General features: G+C 49.1%; 1 protein-coding gene across 2 annotated transcripts in view; it reads right to left on the bottom strand.

The window, feature by feature from the left end:
- The window catches only part of SNTG2 (syntrophin gamma 2), a 229,955-nt gene that overhangs the window by 54,679 nt on the left and 154,526 nt on the right, over positions 1-20,750 (bottom strand). For both annotated transcript variants that reach the window (XM_066237602.1, XM_066237603.1), the window contains 3 exons: positions 11,351-11,487; positions 4,418-4,544; positions 2,855-2,893 (listed from right to left, as the gene is read on the bottom strand). In XM_066237602.1, coding sequence (XP_066093699.1) covers positions 2,855-2,893; positions 4,418-4,544; positions 11,351-11,487 — 303 coding nt within the window. The remainder of the gene's footprint in view (positions 1-2,854; positions 2,894-4,417; positions 4,545-11,350; positions 11,488-20,750) is intronic.

Here is a 20,750-nt window from a genome sequence, read left to right as displayed (position 1 = left end):
CTCTCCCAGCTATGGCTGCCTCCAGCACGGATGAGTCAGCTTTTTTAGTTCGTTCCTGCATTCCTTAGCCCCTCACAGTCTGTCTCTCTCCCTGTTCTTTCCACTTAGGAGATAAGCTGGTCTTTTCAACACACCTCGCTCCCTGGTCACCAGGCAAGTTGCTGTGAGCAGTATTTTCTGCTCTTTTCCCTTGTGTGAGATCCCCTCTGGGCTCTCAGCCTCCCCCTCCCCTCCCTTCCTGTAAGCAGAGGAGATTCAGGCGCTCGCTACCAGGTTTGTTGTGGCTTCTTCTTTGCTCCTTGCTTTTTGAGAGCTGTTCTTGTAGTCCAGAATTGGTTTTTCACACTGATTTTTCCTATATTGATTTGTATTCCAGTTTGGTGGTGAGAGCTGGGCATCTGTGTGTCTGCCTACTCCGCTGCCATCTTCCCATCAAAAACAAAGACTTTTGATTGCCAAGTGCAACTTTCTTATTTTACTGATGAAGGAAATAGGGCCCGAGCATTAATTTGTTTGAATTCTGCCACCAGAGTAGGGATTTGTTGAGATTAGAATCCAGGGTTTAGTCAAAAAAGCCATGACGGCTGGCATCACAGAATGATGTTTCTCCAGTGTGATAAACTCACTGAGATAAAACAAAAGCAAGACTGCCCCGTGGCCTCCAAGGCTTTGCAGCCATCATTTATTTCATGTTCTCTGTCGGGCATTCTGCTCTGAGACAGTTCTGAGTTTCTCTGAACTTAATTCATGATTCTCTCTCACCGGGCAAAGGGAAAAAGGAGTTAAATTTAAAGTGAAACAACATGTGTTCTGATTTCCAGAAGGGCCACTTCCCTGTGGCCGGTGGTCCAGGTGCATCCATAACCCATGGTGCCCTCCCCACCGCAGTGAGTGCAAATCCTGGGGAGTGACACGCCTCACGGACATGCTGTCAGCACCGTATCTGTGCTCGACCGTGGACATGACAGGGGTGTGTGCGCATGTGTGTACAGTCCCAGGAGAGGGCAATTACCCATCACTCATGCTGAAACTAAGGAGCATCAGTCTCTCCTGAGGATTCCAAGGTGTCTCTGACTTACCACAGAAAGAATCTCATAGGGCATTTTGCTAATTTCTATTGTGCTAACGGAAATCTAATTTCATTAAAGTGAGAGGAGGGGAGGCAAACAGACCCCCACAAGTGCCCGACCAGGATCTACCAGGCAAGCCACCAGGGGGCGACACTCTGCCATCTGGGGCCATTGCTCCATTGCTTGGCAACTGAGCTATTTTAGCACCAGGGCTGGAGGCCATGGAGCCATCCTCAGCACCTGGAGCCAACCCACTTGAATCAATTGAACCATGGCTGCAGGAGAAGGAGAGAGAGAGAGAAAAAGAGAGAGAAGGAGGAGGGGGAGGGGTAGAGAAGCAGATGGTCACTTCTCCTGTGTGAGCTGTTCGGGAATCGAACCTGGGACTTCCACACACTGGGCCAACACTCTACCACTGAGCCAACTGGCCAGGGCTAGAAATCCAATTTCAAATAGCAAATTATCCCTGGAGACAACAGCACCGATTTGGTCTGTTCTGCCTCTGGTCCAGGTCAGCACACCCAGAGAAGACAAACTTCCTCTGTGAAGCATGGAGAATTCTGTCCTCGACGGAGAAGTCTACAAGAAACTAGTGTTTCAGAAACACAAAGCACAGCAGGAAAGTAATGCTTTATGTATAAGAATCCGAAATGGATCCTATGTTAATGTTTCTGGAACCACTACTCATTAAATAGCTAACACCCTCATTTAGCTGTGTGAAGCAAAAAATAGTTGATCATAAATTTAGAAAGGTATTACAAGAAAGAAATGTTGCTTTCAGAAGAACTTTTCTTAAGAGTTTCTTTTCTAAGTTAAAGATGTTGACTAGAGCAGTTTAATTTAAAACTCGGCCCCAATTTCCAATCTTTCTTCAATAAACTTTTGATCGGCAGGGGCTTATTCTCCTGAATGCCTTCTATCTTGATTTCAGATTTCATCACTAACTGTGACTTAAAGAATGTTTACAGACACAGCTCAGAGCAAATGGGACACTCCTCAGTCTCGGTGACCTGAGGCTGCAGGACACACACGTCCTCACCCTATGGGAGTATAATCAGAACACCAGAGAGTTACCAATGAAAGAGTTGCGCTGACATCACAACCCAAACGATGGCTTTTTCAGAAAGGATTACACAGCAGCTTCAAAGCCCACTGACCTGATGCTCAACCTGACCTAGTAGGCTATTCCTAGGAGGACTCCCAGACCAAGTCCCTGAGCCCACCCTGAATTAGGATGCCAGGCAGGTGACAAGCTGGCCTCTGCCCTTGGAGGGAGTGAGCTAAAGGGCCTGAGGAGGGAGCCACTCCAGCGCGTTGGGGCAGAGAAAAGGACAGACTCCGGGCCATCTGGTTCCCCCACCCGCAGTGACCCCTCCCATCTCATACCCCCTCCCAAGGGTGAAGCTTCCCAAATGAAAACGTTATCCTGGAACATCTCATGGCACATTCCAAATCACAGGGGTGCGACTCTATCACACCTGCCTCCCAGCTCAAACCATCGCTCCCACACACTGTTTAATCACGTTTCCCTGCAGAACGAACCGCCCATGAACAGACCATGGACAGCGCTGTCCACACAGGAGATGAGACGACAACCCCCCCCCCCCCCGTGGTTTCCACTGTGCAACAGGAGTTATGGGGCAAACACCAAGGAGGCCAGAGCCCCGCCCCCCATCTGCTGTGTGACATTTCCCCATCAAACCTTCTGTAGCACATGCCACACACAGGGAAGGTCTGCTTTTGGAGATGTGTTACACAATCAACACAAACAACCTGAACCTTACCTGGTCGCACGGGGAGCAGCACTTATTTGCCATTTTCACCTGTGGAGAGAGAGAAGCCAGGGGTCACTCTGAGAAGCAGGCTCACATTCAGGTTCTCAGCCTAACTCATGGGCCGCAGGGGGTGGCCTGGGAAAGAGTCTCTCTCATGACACCTTCGTCACCCGAAGACCAAACCAGAGCAACAAGCGCAGCGCACAGCAGCAGCCCTCCCAGCAGAACTGCCGTCGCACACGCACATCACGTGGTTCCCGCGTTGGCACTTGATGTCAGGGAAGCTATGGGCCCGGAGGTGCTCAACGTTCAACAACAGAGGAACAGGGAAGGTGGTTTCTGCTCCCCATAATCTCAGGTAACTGTAGGTTCCACGCCCTGTCTGTTCCTGCATTTGATCTCCTGGCCATCCCGCAGGGCAGACAGTCTTTTCTCGAACTTCACCAGGGAGGAGGTGGGGGTGCAGAGGAATGACTTCCCTAGTTGACATGGGGAAGAACCCCAATCCCTGAACCTCGCAGCATCTGCGTTCTTCTCTCTGCTCCTCCAAGCTACAGCGCATGTGGAATTCACCGAGAACTGAAGGATTCTCGCTGTCCAGTGTGTTTCCTCAAACAGGAAAAGATCACCCATTTCTTTTCTCTTCCTCGCCTTGTATCCACCCCAACGCCAGGGAACTCAATGTCCAGAGGAGACTATGGTCTTCAGGGGGCCCTGGTGCTTCTGTACATAACTGGGTAGGAAGGTGCTGAGACTCGGGGAGCAGAAACCAGACACATCCCCCCAGGACGCTGATGTGCAGCGTCCAGGACAAGAAGTGCAGAGGAAGGGGCAGCGGTGGCTGCACAGTGTTGTTGTGCCCAAAGGCGGCCCTGGATCTTCCTGCCACCCGCTGCCCTAGAACAGACACAGGGGACACCACAGTCAACGGGGAGTCGCTGGGAGGGAGGAGGACAGAAGCTGGTCAGTGGCCCTCTCCCGCGAGCCCCACAGGTGCGGCCACCAGCCCCTGCCACACCAGGGCTGCTTCAGACAGTCTCCTACGTTGTTGATTGTCTACCCTCCCCCGCCCCCATCGCATTCTGTCCTTTGTTTCGTTTTTTACATCACTTCTGTCCTGGGCGGCTGCGGTGAAGATGGGACAAGCAGTGATTCTGGTTGGACATGCCTCCTTGTACATTTTACAGTGTATGCGGGAATTACATCTTTAACCCAGGTAGGCTCCCCAAATAACAATGCCACCGCACATCCATGCCTTTGAATAGAATACAGCTAAAATTAAATGCACACAAGGATTTCTGTCTACGTGTGTGGAAAGGGAGAGAACCAGCTGTAAAAGACCCAGATGTTTGATTTAACCCACCCTCTCCACTTAGGAAACACTTACATTTTAAACTTCTTTTTAACCAAGAGATTTGAAATATGGTAAAAAAAAAAAAAAAAAAAAAAAAAAGGACATGTTCTGTTTAATGTTATAACCGACTGGGTGCGGGTTCATCACAGACAACAAACCACCCTCATTATCTGTGTCACTCAGAAAGGAAGTGCGGAGCGCAGCAAGAAGGGGCTCACGTTCTGTAGCATCAGGTCGCTGATGTTCGTGGACACAGCCCGCAGCCAGTCTGCGCTCTCCCGGGCTGTGGGGAACTGCAGCGTGCCCGTGCGGACCCCGAGCGCCAGCACTTCAAAGGCGTTGGACCTGCTGGAGGACAAGAACGAGGGGCTGTGAGCAGGGCAGAGGGACAGCGTGGTCATCGGACTCCGACCCCCCTCCCCACCACCCAGGGGTGTCCTCTCCAGCCTCTCCCAAGGTGGCCATGGTCACTGTGAGGAACACCGCCCACCACAGGGGTCAGACCACTAACGTCTCAGCATCTCACTCACCGACATTTACTGACGTTAAGTTCAGAACTTTAAAATTATCACTGACAGCTATTTCTAACTCTATAAAAATGTGAAAGAAACCTGTATCAGAAATAACACTTGCTCTAGTAGACATTTTGGAGTTATTGTCTTAGGGGGTTCTTAGTCATGACTTTTTGGGAAACCCATCCATTGCATCACCTGAAGCTGTTGGCACAGAGATGACAGGCCGGTCGGGCACTGCCTTCACTCAGCAGTGACGATATTTATGACCATGCAGACATTTATTGACCGTAGAGATTTTGAAGAACTTGGTTATCCTTCCTTTTCTCCATGAAAACCAACTTGTCCAAAGCCTATGCAGTAGATTACTCAGAGCAGCAAAGCAATGGTCCCTCATTAGACAGTTCTTCCCTACCACACAGATCCAGGGAGCATAATTTATGAGTCACTATTGTGATGGACTGAACTGTGGAATCCCCAAAATCCACAGGTTGAAGCCCCTGTCCTCAAGGGGGACGTGTTTGGAGGGGGGTCTCCTAAGGAAAGATGTAAGGTTTAAATGCAGTGATAAGGGAGGTGGGGTCTGATCTGGTAGCATTGGTGTCCTTACAAGAGGAGGCACTGCAACACCTGGAGAATGAAAGATCCAGGCTCTCAGATTTTCCAGCTTCCAGGAGGAAACAGAGTGTGCTGAGCATGCTGCCCACACACAAGGAGGGAAACAATAAAGATCAGAGCTGGAATTGACAAACCAAAGAGAAAAACAAAGAACATTAACGTAAACAACATCTGGTTCTTTAAAAAGATGGGCAGAATCAACAAACTCTAGCTAGCTTTATAAAAAAAAAACCAACAAAACAAAAAATCCCCTCAAAATATGGACTAAGAAATGAATAGGAGGTATCACTGTTTACACCACCGAAGCAGACAGGGTTGTCAAGAGTTCCCTGGACAGCTAGCTGTGCGCTGCGATAACAAAGGCAAAACCAAAAACAATCCCAGAAAGATACAAAGTACTAAGCTGAGTCCAGAAGAAATCTGAGTGGACAATGTTACAATTAAGAGTCTGATCTGCCAGAAAACTAACACCAGGAAAAGCTGAGGTCCCTGCAGCTTCAGGGCTAAATTCCATCAAACCTGCCATGATTCACAAACTCTGCCAAAGGCAGGACAGAACGCATTTTTACAAAGCAAATACTATCCTGATACCAAAACCACAGGACACCCCACAGGCCCTCAGCTCTGAAAAGCCACCACTACGGGCGGTCACCGCCATCTGAGGGGCTGTGTCTGTGTGGGAGGCTGTTTCCTGCTGAAAAGAAAGCCCGGGGTCTTCCTTAATGAGTTGCTTCACCATGGCTAATAGAGATGTCTCTGTTTTGTGTTGTGTTCAAGGGCAATTGTAGGGAGTTATAGGTTTTATATTAAAAACAAAACACACGCGCCTGTTGATGGGAAGAAGCTCTTTGTGAAAAGGGCAGTGCAAGACAGTCCAGCTGCAGCAGGCCAGGGCCAGGGACAGGGGACTCCAGCTGCCCTCCCTCATGTGGCCAGCTACTTGGCTGGCCAGGAGCCTGGGTCTGTGCCCCGTCAAGACTTCTGCACAGCGTGGCTGGCGGTATCGACTGTAGTCTCAGATTCTTTACGTTCCCACAAATAACCCAACATTTTAAAAGCCCACTTTACATAACAATGGAAGTTACTCAATCAATGTAAAATAGCATGAATCAAAAGCAGAGAGATACATTTGTCTATAAAACAAAACCAACCTGATCCTAAAGGGTTACAGAGGCTTAAATTCTCTGAGGCTACAGTGTCTCAAAGCCTCGGGTTTGACCATTTGATGACATCGACAGTGTCAGCCAAGGGCCAAGGACATTTGGGGACACACCTGGTGTCCCTATGTTTTCTTTAGTCTTTGGTAGAACTTGAACTTCTCGCAGCTCTAAGTCAGGGAGGAGTGCGTGTTCTAAGCCCAGAGATGTTCGTTGGCCCTCAAAGGCTTTCTGTTCTATTAAGAGCCCTTTTAAATCCCCAAACATGTCTTTCAACAGGACAGTGGGTCATTTCTAATGGCAACAACTGCTGGTTGTTCTGGCTGGTACCCACAGGAGTGAACGGCAGCCCTGTCCACGCAGGTGACTTCTGACTTCACCACATGAATTTCCTCAAATGGTTTCGCCTATGCGGAGGAATATCTGAGTAACGACTCCCTCACAGAACACACACCTCTTGTCCACACAGCCTTCCCGTTTCCTTAATGCTGACTAACTCTCTTCTTCCAAATCCGTCTCACTAACCACTTACTCAGTGTGGAAACCACTTACTCCGTGTGGACTTCACCTGAATGGGTGACCTGCCAGACTCTCAAATGAATCGACTAAATGCTTGTAAACCGCAGTCTGCTGGTGGGTGGGTGGGTTTATTGGTCAACAGATGTTCTCACTTTTCAATATTCAGTTTTATTTGCATACTACATCAGCTTTGAACATAACTTTCATTTACTCCACAGGAAGTTAATTTAAGAGTTTATTCAAGAGAGACACACCAGCATGCTGAAGAGGGCGGGCCCTGCATTGGTGAACGGGTGTCTGACAATATCTTAGAGGCCTTGCAATGTTCGAACTCTTTACCCATGATCCAATGATATGATTTGTTCTAATTAATGATCAGTAACATGGATAAACATTTATATGAGAACATTATAGCTTTCCTAAAACTATTTTTAAATAGGAAAAGAGCCCCAGGTCCCATTCTAAAGGCATGCTGATTGACACATGCGTATGCATGTTGAGTTGGGTGACTACAAACATCTAATCTCATTAAAATCCCCGTATTGATATATTAATCCATAAATTCGCTTCCTCTCCACAGAAAATGTACAGACGAATGCATCAAAGTGAGAAGGCAGTGACCTCTCTTGGTATAGAGCATCAGCGTTTCCTCTCATACAGTCATATTTTCTAAGTTCCCCAGAACCAATATTTTATCTGTGCACACGCATGAATACCTGCACATGTGTGTATGTATGTGCACACACTGGACACACAGGTGAATATGCATGCGTATGTGTGAGCGTGTGAGCGTGTGTGTGTGTGTGTGTGTGTGAGAGTGCAAACGCCCTGCCCCTCCTGGTCCTCACGCTGTCAGATACTCCCCATCCTGGAGCTGCTTCTCTTCTCCCAGGAGGCCCTCCCCGTACTGCTCTCCAAGACACAGATGCAGCTGACTGCTGACCGCCCGCTGCTCCAAGCTCCTGACCTCCCTCACCCCAGAGCATCCCTGTCCCACACAAGCCCCCCTTCATACTGAGGTGCGCAGGGCCCCTGGATGCTGTCTCTTCAGCTCTGCCCCTGCACCCAGCCTGACAGGTCTCTGTCCTCAGAGTGTCCCAACCGCAAAGCATTTCCTCACGAGTCCGTTTTGGGCATGAATAAACACAAACTGTCCTTTGCAAAACAAAGCAGGTATTTGGCAGGATATTCTGACTTAGAGTACCATTTCCCAAATGCGCTTGTCTGCGACGTGTCCACGTCTAGTACGATGGCTCGCGAGGGCCCCAGCCTCAGCCAGGAGAGCAGCCCAGCTCGCCCCCCAGTTTCAGCTCAGGCCGGCCAGACTCCTGACCCTCAGACAACGTCTGGTTAAGAAATCTGTGTCATGGAAGCCGCTGCATGTGCACCAACTATTTACACGGACACAGGAAAGGGCTTGGCACCATCAGCCAACACCAGCCTCTCTTTACCCAACGAGCCCACCAATAGTGGGCTCTTGTCTGTCTTCCCCACATAATGTCAGGGAAACGTGTTGGTAACCAACCCGGTAGCCACAGTCACACAAGGATGCAGTCAACGTGCCGTTTCCCAGGCCGGCTTCATGTTCTCTCCTAAGCACCATGGAGACAGCCCTGCTCCTGCTGCGTCCGCCGTGGTCCTTGTTGACAACACGCAGCCACCACGCTGGCTTTAGCTTCGTCGCCCTACTTCTCACTGAACTCCGTTTCCTGGACTGTGCAGCCTGTGCCTTAACCTGCGTCAGTAGTGACAGATCATCTCTCTAAAATCTCAGCTCCCACTTGACCCTCGTGCCACCTGGCACTGAGCTCCACTGGGCGGGGACACCAGAGGGGATCTGGTGGGAGATGGCTATGCATCAGGGACAGTGCACAGGAACGTCCACCATGGAAACTGGCTTTGGATATTTCGCTATGTACTATAATGAGTATGGTTTAAATATGCATCTACAGAAATCTTTCAAAAGAATTCAGGAAGCTAAGGAGTCTCAGCCAGCGTTGGTACAGTTACTTTCGGAAGAGGAAGACCCCGAAGAGCTGGTGGCAAACCTGAGGTCTTGCAACAGGTGGCCACAGGTGGGACCCAGCACACCAACTTCTAACCTGTTCGTCCTGTCCGTCTTTAATCCATTTTGATGGATCAAAGTACTTCAGGGTGCAGCCTTTGTTTTGAGATGTAAAAACTGTTTGCTTTAATTTAGAATTGGCTATTTCTAAACCTGTTTGTTCCTTGCCCTCCCCAGACCATGGCTCCCTGGGGGGGGGGGGGGACGTGGAGGCGCCTTCCTCTGTTTGGGTGGAAAAGCTCATGTCACTTCTTCCTCCTTTGCAATGGGAGCACGGGGGCCCCGGGGAGGACACAGCTGACATGAAACGCTCAGACTCAAGAAAGGACTAAAACCTGCGTGCATCACACCCGTTTTATAAAACGCAGAGTTTGAGTCCTTATGCTTTTCACACCTCCCTGCCCACAGTAAACCTTACTTAAAATCGTAAAAGTGTCAGCAAAATGAATACCATATTTGCCTTCATAAAACAACATATTTTTTTGCCGTATGAAGAATTAGAAGCCTTCTGGTTTGCTGGCAGGGTGGATAACGCGTCTATCGGGAACAGACGCTGAGTAGACTCGAGGCGGCGGCAGGGCGCTCCTCGGCCCACTTTCTCCTGCAGACACGGCACTCATCCGTCTCTACTCTCTCCCACCATCAGGCAGCCAGGACGGCTGGTGAAACCCACAGGGGATTTTCAGTCACTGAGAGACCCCACCTGTGCCCAGAGCAGGAGGTGCTCTGCCCTGCGCCTGTGACAGACAGACGATGGGGCACTTGTCCCTCCCATGGGAAGCTCGCTGGCATGTCTCCTCTTTAAGGCACCCGAGGGCAGATGGGCTGCCAAGTGCTCCGTGAAGTTCAGCGGCTTAGCTTGTGCAAGAGCCGTTAACCAAACACACAGCCGGACAGACATCAGACAGCATGACTTTTCCTTCTTCCCTCTCAGACATACCAGTGTCCAAATCCCCACATGGTTCCCACACAGTCCAGCCCTGAACCAAGGAGCATGTTGTGAGAACGCCTCACATGGAGTGTCTGCACGCCTGTCTAGGAGGGGTTTGTGGCATTGAGTGTGTTGGCTGCTCATACAGTTTGCTATGGGGTCAAATTTACAAACGGCTGTCTCCCCACCCGTCTACCTGTGTCTGTCCGTCAATCCCTCTGTAGTCCACCCATCTATCTATCTTCTGCCTACCCACCCATCATCTATGTATCTATTCCCCTATCTTTCCACCTCTCCACACACATCTTATCAGATCTATCTACCTTTTTCAAATACTGACACACACTTAAAAATCAAGCTTAGAGTTACTGTCAGTGCTATGGTATCACAAACATCCTTTTATTGTAAGAGGTTGTACAACTAGTCCCGGTTAATACTGAAAATCAAATTACAACCATTTATCAAAAGTGTGATTAGCTAGCCCTTCCCTTTCACTGAAGGACACGTGAAAAGAACCTCAGACTTTGCTCTCCCCACCACATGCATGCACACACACACACATGCTCACACATGTATGCACGCAACCACATGTGCATATGCTTGCACAGGTGCTCACATGCATGTGCATACAATACACACATGTGCATGCCTGCACACATGTGCTCATACACATGCGTGTATATGCAGGCAGGCATGCACACGTGTCTTATCTAGGACAGTGCTCAGTGTCAAAGCAACACACACTCTCCCTTTGCTGACAGGTGAGCAGACACGTAGCTCGTGGGTTTTCTCTGCACCTGTCCCGAAGACTGAGGGACTCACCAACCACCTCCCTGCCTTTCCCAGGAACCAGGCAGCAGTCAGCCAAAGATGACTAAGCAAGACTGCAAAATGCTAGCTTATCCTACAAAACAACAGTCATGAAAATACAACCTTCGCAGATACATTTTTGCAATTATTCAGTAATGGAGCTCAAACACTTGTGAGCATGTAACATGGTTCTGGTCTAACTGCTCACTTTACTGATGAAGAGAACGAGACCACCGACTGCAGGTGACTTCTGTCACCATTTGCAGCCTTACTCCCCTCGAATTCTGTGAATCCTGAACACTGAACATGGGATGTCTACTTCTGATGACCACATTTCAACAGAACCAACAACAGTCACCTTACAGGGACCAGCGCCCGCTCTGACCCCTCCACCTTGTTCAAATGCCACATTGACCGGGGGACAGGCACACACACCACGTGAGGACCGTCAGCTGTGTGAAGTGGTCAGTGGACAACTGAGACTGGGTGGACGGTGTGGAGGTTGATTGGTGCTGCCACTTCAGACAAGGGTCACACACCTTAGGTTCTCTGCTCCGCCTTTGTACCTGGAGATTCGGGCCATAGACAGAGGGACTGACAAGGAGTCTAGCCAGCGCTTCTCATATGTGGGCTCGTTAGCTATGGGCGAGGATGGCGAGGATGGCGATGACGGGGCCTGTGCAAAATAAACGAGAACCAGGAGTCACAGAGCCAGTCGGGAGCACCGCGGGCACCCACGCAGCAGCCTCACCGCCGCCAAGCAGACACCAGCCAGCTGCCAAGACAGCGCGGGGCAGCTCCTCTGAACTAAAACTATTTCTTCTCTGGTGGTGTTGTTTTTTTTAACAGAAGATTGTAGAAAAGAAAGAAAAGTCCAAGGGAGGGAGGTGGGGAGAGACTTAAATTGGAAGGGAGGTTGCAGACCTGACAGGTGCAGAGTCAGGAGACCCTGAGAGAAGGCACACCCACCTGACAGGTCAGTTTCAGAGTTCAGGTCCAGGAAACAACATGCACTAATATCGATAGTATTCTTTTTTTTTAAAGTAAAAGGAGAGGAGACAGTAAGGCAGGCTCCCACTTATGCCTCAACCAGGATCCACCTGGCAACCCCATCTGGGGCCGACACTCGGACCAACCAAGCTATTCTCAGTGCCTGGGGCCTATGCTCAAATCAATCGAGCCACTGGCTGTGAGAAAGGAAGAGGGAGAGAAGGAGCAGAGGGAAGGGGAGAGAAGTAGAAAGTCACTTCTCATGTGTGCCCTGACCGGGAATCAAACCCAGGACATGGACACACCAGGCCAACATTCTATCCACTGAGTCAGTTGGCCAGAGCCACCCAATATTGATACTATTCTAATGGGAGTTTTGGCCTAAAGATAGAGCTTATTGATTAGTGGTAAAGACCCACTGTGAACCTGTGTAAAGGTCTGATATAACTGATTATATATCGTGGCACATCTTTAACTGCAAGTATCCATTGACTTTTATCAGCGGCATTGCCTTCACAACTTCATGACGCTGTACAAAGAATACCTGATCATCACCAACGATGTCTCGTGCACCTGGTGGAGATGTAAACACCTAAGCTGTAATGTGTTCGTTCTCAACGTTGTTGCAACAATTTGCAAAACCACCCCTTAAAGTGTCCTGGAGAATCCCAGTGCACAACACACAGTATTTAAACTAACAAGGACAACATGGTTACTTAATGGAATCGTTTTAAGTTTATGTTTAAAAATATAGGCTAAAAAGCAGTTCCCCCAAAGAAAAAACAACTTTTCTTTTATAAAATCAAGATCCATGCCACACAGCCCATTGGTCACATTTCCGCCCCAGACTGTCACAGGCAGAGGAAACCTTTCCTGTCCTTCACCTTGGAAGGTGTTGTGCTTGGGCCGCTGGTGAGCCTGGTGCTTCACATTGGGTTCGACAGACGTTTCCTCTGGAAATGCTGCTGCAAATGCAGAGAAAGTGCTTCCCGGAGCCACTGTGGAAGGCAATCGCGTCTCCGTGATGCTTTCCTTACAGAGTAAGGGGTTTCCTGTGATATTCAGACACCTCTCTCAGACCAACGACACACAGGAACAGGAAAAGGAGCCCAGCTGTTCCTGGGCATCGGCTCCAGGACACACAGCCCCGTGCCCTCGACCGTGGCCTGAGGTCTGGACTCTGGATGTTATTTCCTTTCTCTGATGAGCTGATTTTTGTTCAACAGGCAGTTAATTCCTTTATGTTAAATTTAGGGAGCTTCCAACTTTTTTGAGGCAAGTCTGTGGAAAACCTAAGGTGTGTACCACAACCCCATAACGTAGAACGATTCAGCCTCAAACTCTGTCTCTTTTGCCATCTCAGACCTACAGCGGCGGGTTCAGGGTGGGCTAGGTGCCTGCGGTGTAGCCTTCCTGGCGAGGATGAGGGGTGGAGGGTTAAGTGTTTCCCGGCTCCAGCTGCTGGAACTGCAATGCCGTCAGCTTGACCTGCACTGGCACAGGCTCCTCCCCTCAGCAGCATGCGTGGCACTGGGTGGCGTTTTCTGGCATTCAGACCCCAGCATTTAGCCACGGACTTGGGCCCCCATAGTCTAATTTCTGACCTCCCCCACCTGCCACCTCATTCAGGTGTGATTCTTTCAAAGAAGAATTTCTGTGAAAATCCCAACTATCCCCATACTTTAAATGTGTGAAATTCATGTCCCTTTCATGGCCTCATGTGTCACAGGGTGAGACCACCTGAGGGTTTTGCCTAGGGTCTGTGAGCTGCCCCTGAAAACCTCACACCCACATGGCCAAAGCACCACGGAAACATTCAGGGAGGCACGTCCTGCCCTCCACTGTTCTGTCCCTGTACTTGTGCTGACCTGTCCACAGAAACACGCCCCTGACAGGGCTCTCACACGGACCAGACCCTGCCAGGCCTCTGCCACCCCCACACCTGCCCCCACCGGTCCCCGCACCTCGGTGATTCTGCTCAGACACAACAGCCCAAGCAGAGGGCCAGCCTCCACCCTATGAGAATGTGGCCTCACGTGGCATCAAGCTGCCTGCCCCGCAGTGCCACACGGGCTTGTTAAAGGATGACCCTCATTCCAATTCCCCTGCAGCCACCTGCCTACGTCTCTGTAACCCAAGATCTTGGTCAAACCAGCCCTCCCACCCCCATAATGTCATTCAGTGTCTGAGAAAATGATCCTGGTAGACAGAAAGCAAAGGCATGGTGAGCATGTTGATAAAGAGGCTGTAGCAATAGAGAACTGGAAAGGGCTCCAAAAATACTCAAGTCCCACGTGTTTGTCTCAGAAACATGGAAACAAGAATCCCTCAGACATCTGACATGTCCTCACCGGGTCGGCCCTGACCCCGGCAGCCGACCCCAGTGTGGCCAGCACCCTGTCGCCCCGCGCTGTGTGTGGCCAGAGCCACAGTGTGCTGCTCAGAACGCAGCGAATGGTCCAAACTCCACCCACAACTGTACCTTCTCTGTGAAAGGTTTTTCTGGACGTTGAATTGACTGTTTTGCCACCATCCCCACCCCCCACCCCTGCTCAAAAGAGGCAAAATCTACAAACATTCCTTGTCTTACTAAAGAACTGACATTCTATCATAAAATTTATGTTTTAGCCCTGGCCGGTTGGCTCAGCGGTAGAGCGTTGGCCTAGCGTGCGGTGGACCCGGGTTCGATTCCCGGCCAGGGCACACAGGAGAAGCGCCCATTTGCTTCTCCACCCCTCCGCCGCGCTTTCCTCTCTGTCTCTCTCTTCCCCTCCCGCAGCCAAGGCTCCATTGGAGCAAAGATGGCCCGGGCGCTGGGGATGGCTCTGTGGCCTCTGCCCCAGGTGCTAGAGTGGCTCTGGTCGCAACATGGCGACGCCCAGGATGGGCAGAGCATCGCCCCCTGGTGGGCAGAGTGTCGCCCCTGGTGGGCGTGCCGGGTGGATCCCGGTCGGGCGCATGCGGGAGTCTGTCTGACTGTCTCTCCCTGTTTCCAGCTTCAGAAAAATGAAAAAAGAAAAAAAATAAATAAATAAAATTTATGTTTTAAAGAATGAAACTGAGTAGAACAAAATATGTATAACTTTTACAAATACTTCTTTTGTGAAAAATGAAACACACCTAACTTGTACTTCTAAAAAACTGAAGAAAAAAAAACCCCAAAAGAATCTAACATCGCCCGAGAAAACATCTTTTTTCCCCTATGAGAAAGACCTAAAATTGGACAGGAAGGAATCGGTCACCTCGCACTGGGATCTTGATCCAGACCCTCAGCTAGAAGGCTACAGCTAGTCAGAGGGAGACCTAGGGATGAAGGGCGGACAAGCCAGCATGGCTGGTGCCACAGCTTCCCAGCTCCGTCTGTAGTGGGAAAGTTCTTCTTGGAGGGAGGGTTTTTTTTATAACTGCACTCAATTCGCCGTCAGCATCTCACGTAAGGTGTGCGGGTGATGGAGTGTTTTGACTACAGCGTCACCATCCCCTCTACCCACCGCTCGCCCCGATGCTTATGCCCTTCTCACTTTGAAAACCTGTGACTGCCTAGCATCGAGTGGGTGGCTGATCATGCTGTTTATAGTGTAATTTTCCCCTCAGCTTTCTCGGGGACTGTGAGGTGGTAATTTCCACTTTAGAAGTTCCTCTCCTCCTGGGATTTGTCTCCCTGTGTGACAGTGCAGGCCCCTCGCACTGCCTCTCTTCACTCTCTAGACCCCCAGTGCCTGCCTCACATCACACACACACACACACACACACACACACACACACACACACACGTGCACATGACAGTTCAGTGTCGGGTGCCACCCCGCGGGAGACGGCTGGCCATCCCCGCGTGCAGGTGAGAAGCAGAGCAGGTCTGTGCCGTGACACGCTGACAGGGCTCAGTGCGTCTGGGTTAGCTAAGGGCCAGCGCCACAGTCTAACGGGCACCTGTCTACAGCGGGCGGTGTTGCCGTCGGGCCTTGGGGACTCGCTCTAGAGGAGACACCCACCTGCCCAGCCCAAAGCTTGTCAGGGTCCGTATTGCATAAAACTCGGCTATCTCCCAGCCCTGCAGCTATTGATATGATCATATGACTTTTACCCCTTAACATTATGTGGTTGTCATGTTAATTGATTTGTGGATATTGAACCCACCTTGTGTTTTGGGAATCACCCTGTGGTGGTGTGTGACTCTTTCACTGCATTGCTGGGTTCAGTTTGCTAACAGTTTGTTGAAGATTTTTGCATCTATAGCCTGTAACTCTCTTTCTGTCGTGTCCTTGTCTGGTTTGTCTGCTATCGTGAGATGAAACCTGGCCCCCGGGCTCCTGTGGTTCTGAGTCTGCCCCACTGCCAACGCAGTTTCCCGCTCTGTTGAGTCTGGTTCCAGGAGAAGGGAGAAACCGGAGCAAGTCTGCAAACACGGCCAGTCTCCAACTCACTTCTTTCAATAAAACAAATGCACGGCAGTTTGCCGCATTCTCCAACCACAGGTCCTATTAATTCCCGAGTTATCCTCTGCTACATACTATACGATCCATGCTGAGTGCAAGAGATGATCACAGTCTAGACAGTCAAAGCCCAGCGGGCACGAATGGAGAGCAAATGGACTATTAGATTATTGCCATGACCCTGTGGAAACCTGAGGCTGGCTTTGCAATCATTATGGACTTTGCACACAGATATCTTTGAGGAAGCAATATAGAAATGCTATTTTTTTAACTCTCTGAAATTCAGATTCACTGTAATGAGTTTCAACAATGACATTTTATTTTGAAGGTGAAACAACTATTTGAATGATTATAGAGCATTGTTACATTCCATTTCCTCCTCCTTTTTGGTGAGGATGATGTAGGTGCTGAGGGTACCAGGCAGGCCACCGTGCTCACCGCCCTCTGTTTGCACAGCCATCTTCTGCATGAGTGTCACACCCACTGAAGTGGAGATCACACACTGGGGCCTGAGGCCGTGAATGTGACATGCTGGCGGGGGTGGGGGGCGGGGAGTCAGGTAGCCTCTCTCCACCACCTTCCTCAGTTACACAGACAATTCATCCTCCTGAACTGGCGACAGGGCAAGTGTCTCGTGCTCTGCCTCTAGCCCCTCCTTCTGGAAGAAAAAGTAACTTAAAAACCCACTCACTGGATGGCTTAGCCATGATACCATACAAAGTTGGGAAAAATAATGAAATAAAATAAAATCCCCAGAATGCAGCACAATGACAAGAAACAAGTCTGGAAAAGAAATCGGGGCTCTACAGGTAGAAGGGGGGGGCATGCACCACCTGAGCCCCAGACGGGATGCTGCCGGGGAAGGGGTGAGGTGACGTTTACCAAGATAAAGCGTGAGGATTCTCTGCACCTGACTCAGATGCAGAAAACGCGTGGTATGGTAAGCAGGAGAAACAAGAGTGGATCTGTATCCGGTCACCATCGGCAGGGACCCGACGAGGGCCCAGGGGACTACGCCGGCCAGCAGCTTCCCCCGGTTCTTCCTGGTGTCCGCAGTAGAAACCAGACACAGCAAAAACCATGTTCCAGGTTTTAGAGAAAATACCCTATTTCAAAACAAGCTGAAGCTGAGTTTGCCAAAGGGCTCTGACACCCAGTAAGCAACCCCAGGGGAAAGAAAATGAACATCATGTGGGGCATTAGCACAACTGGTCGTGGTGGGAGACAGAGACCATCATCCCAGAAGTCACCAGTGTGGGGGTCGCGGACTCCCAGACACAGGACGGCAGGTACGCAGTAGGACAAGATGATCTGCACACATATGATAAGGTCATGTGTTATTCTACAAGAAGGCTGAGACAGTGCATCTTTACATCTTGTGATCAAAGTCATGTGGTAAATGTCAAGGGTAATGTCTAAATAAACGGAAACGAAGTATATCCATTTCAAACCTGTAGAGGAGAATTTAAAAGACAAGACACACTACGGCCCTGGCCAGTTAGCTCAGTGGTAGAGCACTGGCCTGGCATGTGGAAGTCTCAGGTTCGATTCACGGCCAGGACACACAGGAGAAGTGTCCATCTGCTTTACCCCTTCCCCTCTTCTTTCTTTCTCTCTCTTCCCCTCCTGCAGCTAAGGTTCCATTGGAGCAAAGTTGGCCTCTGCCTCAGGCGCTAGAGTGGCTCTGATTGCAATGGAGCAATGCCCCAGAGGGGCAGAGCATCACCCCCTGGTGGGCATGTGGGCACATGCAGGAGTCTGTCTCTCTGCCTCTCCACTTCTCACTTCAGAAAAGAAAAAGAAAAGAAAAGAAAGGACACATGAAAAGTCTGACTCAACACTTAAATCAAGAAGGGGAAAGGTGCACAGAGAAACGGGGACAAAAAGAATTAAAGTTACTGATTAGAAACAAGTGAACATGTATCTGCAGTCACCGTGAGCTCACATGAGAGCATAGAGCTTGTCAGATGGGACTGCAAAAAATGAGAGAAAGAGCGAGAAAACACAAAGAAAGGGAAAGACGACAAAATAAGGAGAAAATGGAGGTGGCCCAGGGATCCGTGGAGCCCAAGCTAGTTCTTTAAAAAGACGAGGAATGTGTGATCGCTGCTGAAAGTAACCAAAAAAAGAAAGACAAAAACAACACAATAACACAAAGAAAGACTCAGATAAAGAACAGATGTCCTTGGCCCTGGCTGGTTGGCTCAGCGGTGGAGCGTCGGCCTGGCATGCAGGGGACCCGGGTTCGATTTCCTGCCAGGGCACATAGGGGAGGCGCCCATTTGCTTCTCCACCGCCCCCCCTCCTTCCTCTCTGTCTTTTCCCCTCCCGCAGCTGGGGCTCCATTGGAGCGAGGATGGCCCTGGCGCTGGAGATGGCTCCTTGGCCTCTGCCTCGGGCGCTGGAGCGGCTCTGGTCGTGGCGGAGTGGCGTCCCGGAGGGGCGGAGCGTCGCCCCTGGTGGGCGTGCCGGGTGGATCCCGGTCGGGCGCATGCGGGAGTCTGTCTGACTGTCTCTCCCGGTTTCCGGCTTCAAAAAAAAAAGAAAAAAATATTAAAAATAAAAAAATAAAATAAAAAAGAACAGATGTCCTTTCTGCAGACGGGAAAGACTACCTCAGCAGATCTAAATATCATGCGGTTATACTCAAAACCCCAACAGGGCTCTTTGTGGGATCTACTCAAAGGTTTTAAAAAATTTATCACGAGAAAAAAACATAGAAAGAGAGAGGATGGAAAAATGGTGAGGGGTGACAGGCTGAGCCTAACGGACGACAAAGATTCATAATAATTATCTGGTTGCCAAGTAGTGTGTCGGCATTGATTTTGTCAAACAATACAATCAGATGCCAGCAATAAGCCATGTGTTACATGACCACAGTGTCCTCATAGGTCACTTAGAAAATGGTTTGGGACAACTGGCCACCCATTAAAATGTATACGGACTCCAGCCTTCCAACATGTTCTATACAAATATCTCATATGCATTAGAGATGTCAAGTGAAAAAAAAAAAGACCTTAAGAATATTTAGAAGAAAATATAAGTGGATAGCTTTATGAGTTCAGGATAAGAAAGGTTTTCTTTCACAAGATCCTAAAAAGCACAGACTCTGCTGGGAAGAGATGAGTACAAGCTTGCTGCATTGAAATTCTACTTGTCAAAAAATATTGGAGAGAAAACCACAAGCTGTGAACTGTGAGAAGAGAATTCTGACTCACAACCAACAAAAAATGAATTTGCAAGTAAAGCTGAGGGATGCCAGTGGCTCGGTGTGGAGAAGAGCCCCCTCCCGTGTAAATCAATAGTGAGAAGAGGAGAGACCGGAGGCCAACGTGATCAGGAAAGCAAGTGTACCTCCCCAGGGGAGACAGGATGAGATGACCCCCCATGGTGACCACAGCACAGCCACTAGATTGCGATGTGCTAAACCCCAAAATACTGAGCGTGGAGCAGGGAAGACATGGGGAAGCGGGACGTCCCACCTGCTGGGCAGCGGTGGGTCAGACCGTTGTGCAGACAGCATTGTTATTATGGAAATGGACACACACCCAGACATCCCCCTGCATGTGTGTGGTGAGGGGCGCCCTGACTTGCATCACAACAACCTGGAGTGAACAAAACCCACCCAGAAAACAAGAGTCAAATGTCCACTGGTGGTTGAAAACACTGGGTAACAAAATTTTCGTTACATCCACAAAAACACTTGTTCTTACCTAATTCGAGTATGCTGATCTCAAATATGACATTAGTTTTTCTCTGTAAGCTACAGTTTTTTTCCAATTCAAGATTTTAGGTTTTCATCTTATTGTAAAATTTTCAACATTTAGTTTAACATAATGAAGTAGAATGTCTTCTTGGGCATCATCTTTGTGAAAATATAATAATTTATATAATGTAGTAAATACACTAATACACTAAAAAATATGACTGCATCAGAATTTGTCTACAATTTTGAAATAGAACATATTAAAACACTTATTTTAATCATAAAATTTGCGCAAACTTATTTAAATTCTGTTCAGGTAAAAATTTTCATTTGTAGCTTTTGTGTTTGTGTACTTGTTGAGGACAATCTCGTTTGATGCTCCAGCAGTAGTCTGCTCATCACTAACAGCTCCAAGATTTTCAGGAAACTTATCAAGGTGACTGTTCAGGAAGTGAATCTTAACACTCATGTTACATCCAATATTACAGAAAGCCAACAGCATCCTTTGAACCAGAAGTTCAGTTTTCTGCTTTTTTGTTGCCAAGGAAGTTCTCTGTAACGGCCACAAAAGACTGCCATGCTGCTTTCTCCTCCTTATTCATCTTCCTGGCAAATTCTTCATCACGTATGAGGGTTTGAATTTGAGGTCCATCTATACCTGCTTTTATCTTCTTGAAAGACAAGGCAGGAGAAGCAGAAATAATATGTTGAAAGAATTTACTTTCTCTACTCAAAGCCTGAACAAACTGCTTCATTAAGCTAAGTTTGATGTGAAGTGGGGGGAAAATGATCCTGTCTCGATTAACTACA

This window comes from Saccopteryx bilineata, chromosome 6 (genome assembly GCF_036850765.1).
Source record: "Saccopteryx bilineata isolate mSacBil1 chromosome 6, mSacBil1_pri_phased_curated, whole genome shotgun sequence".
Lineage (NCBI taxonomy): Eukaryota > Metazoa > Chordata > Mammalia > Chiroptera > Emballonuridae > Saccopteryx > Saccopteryx bilineata.
The sequence above is the reverse complement of the archived record's forward strand: the minus strand, read 5'-3'. Positions and strand labels throughout refer to the sequence as shown.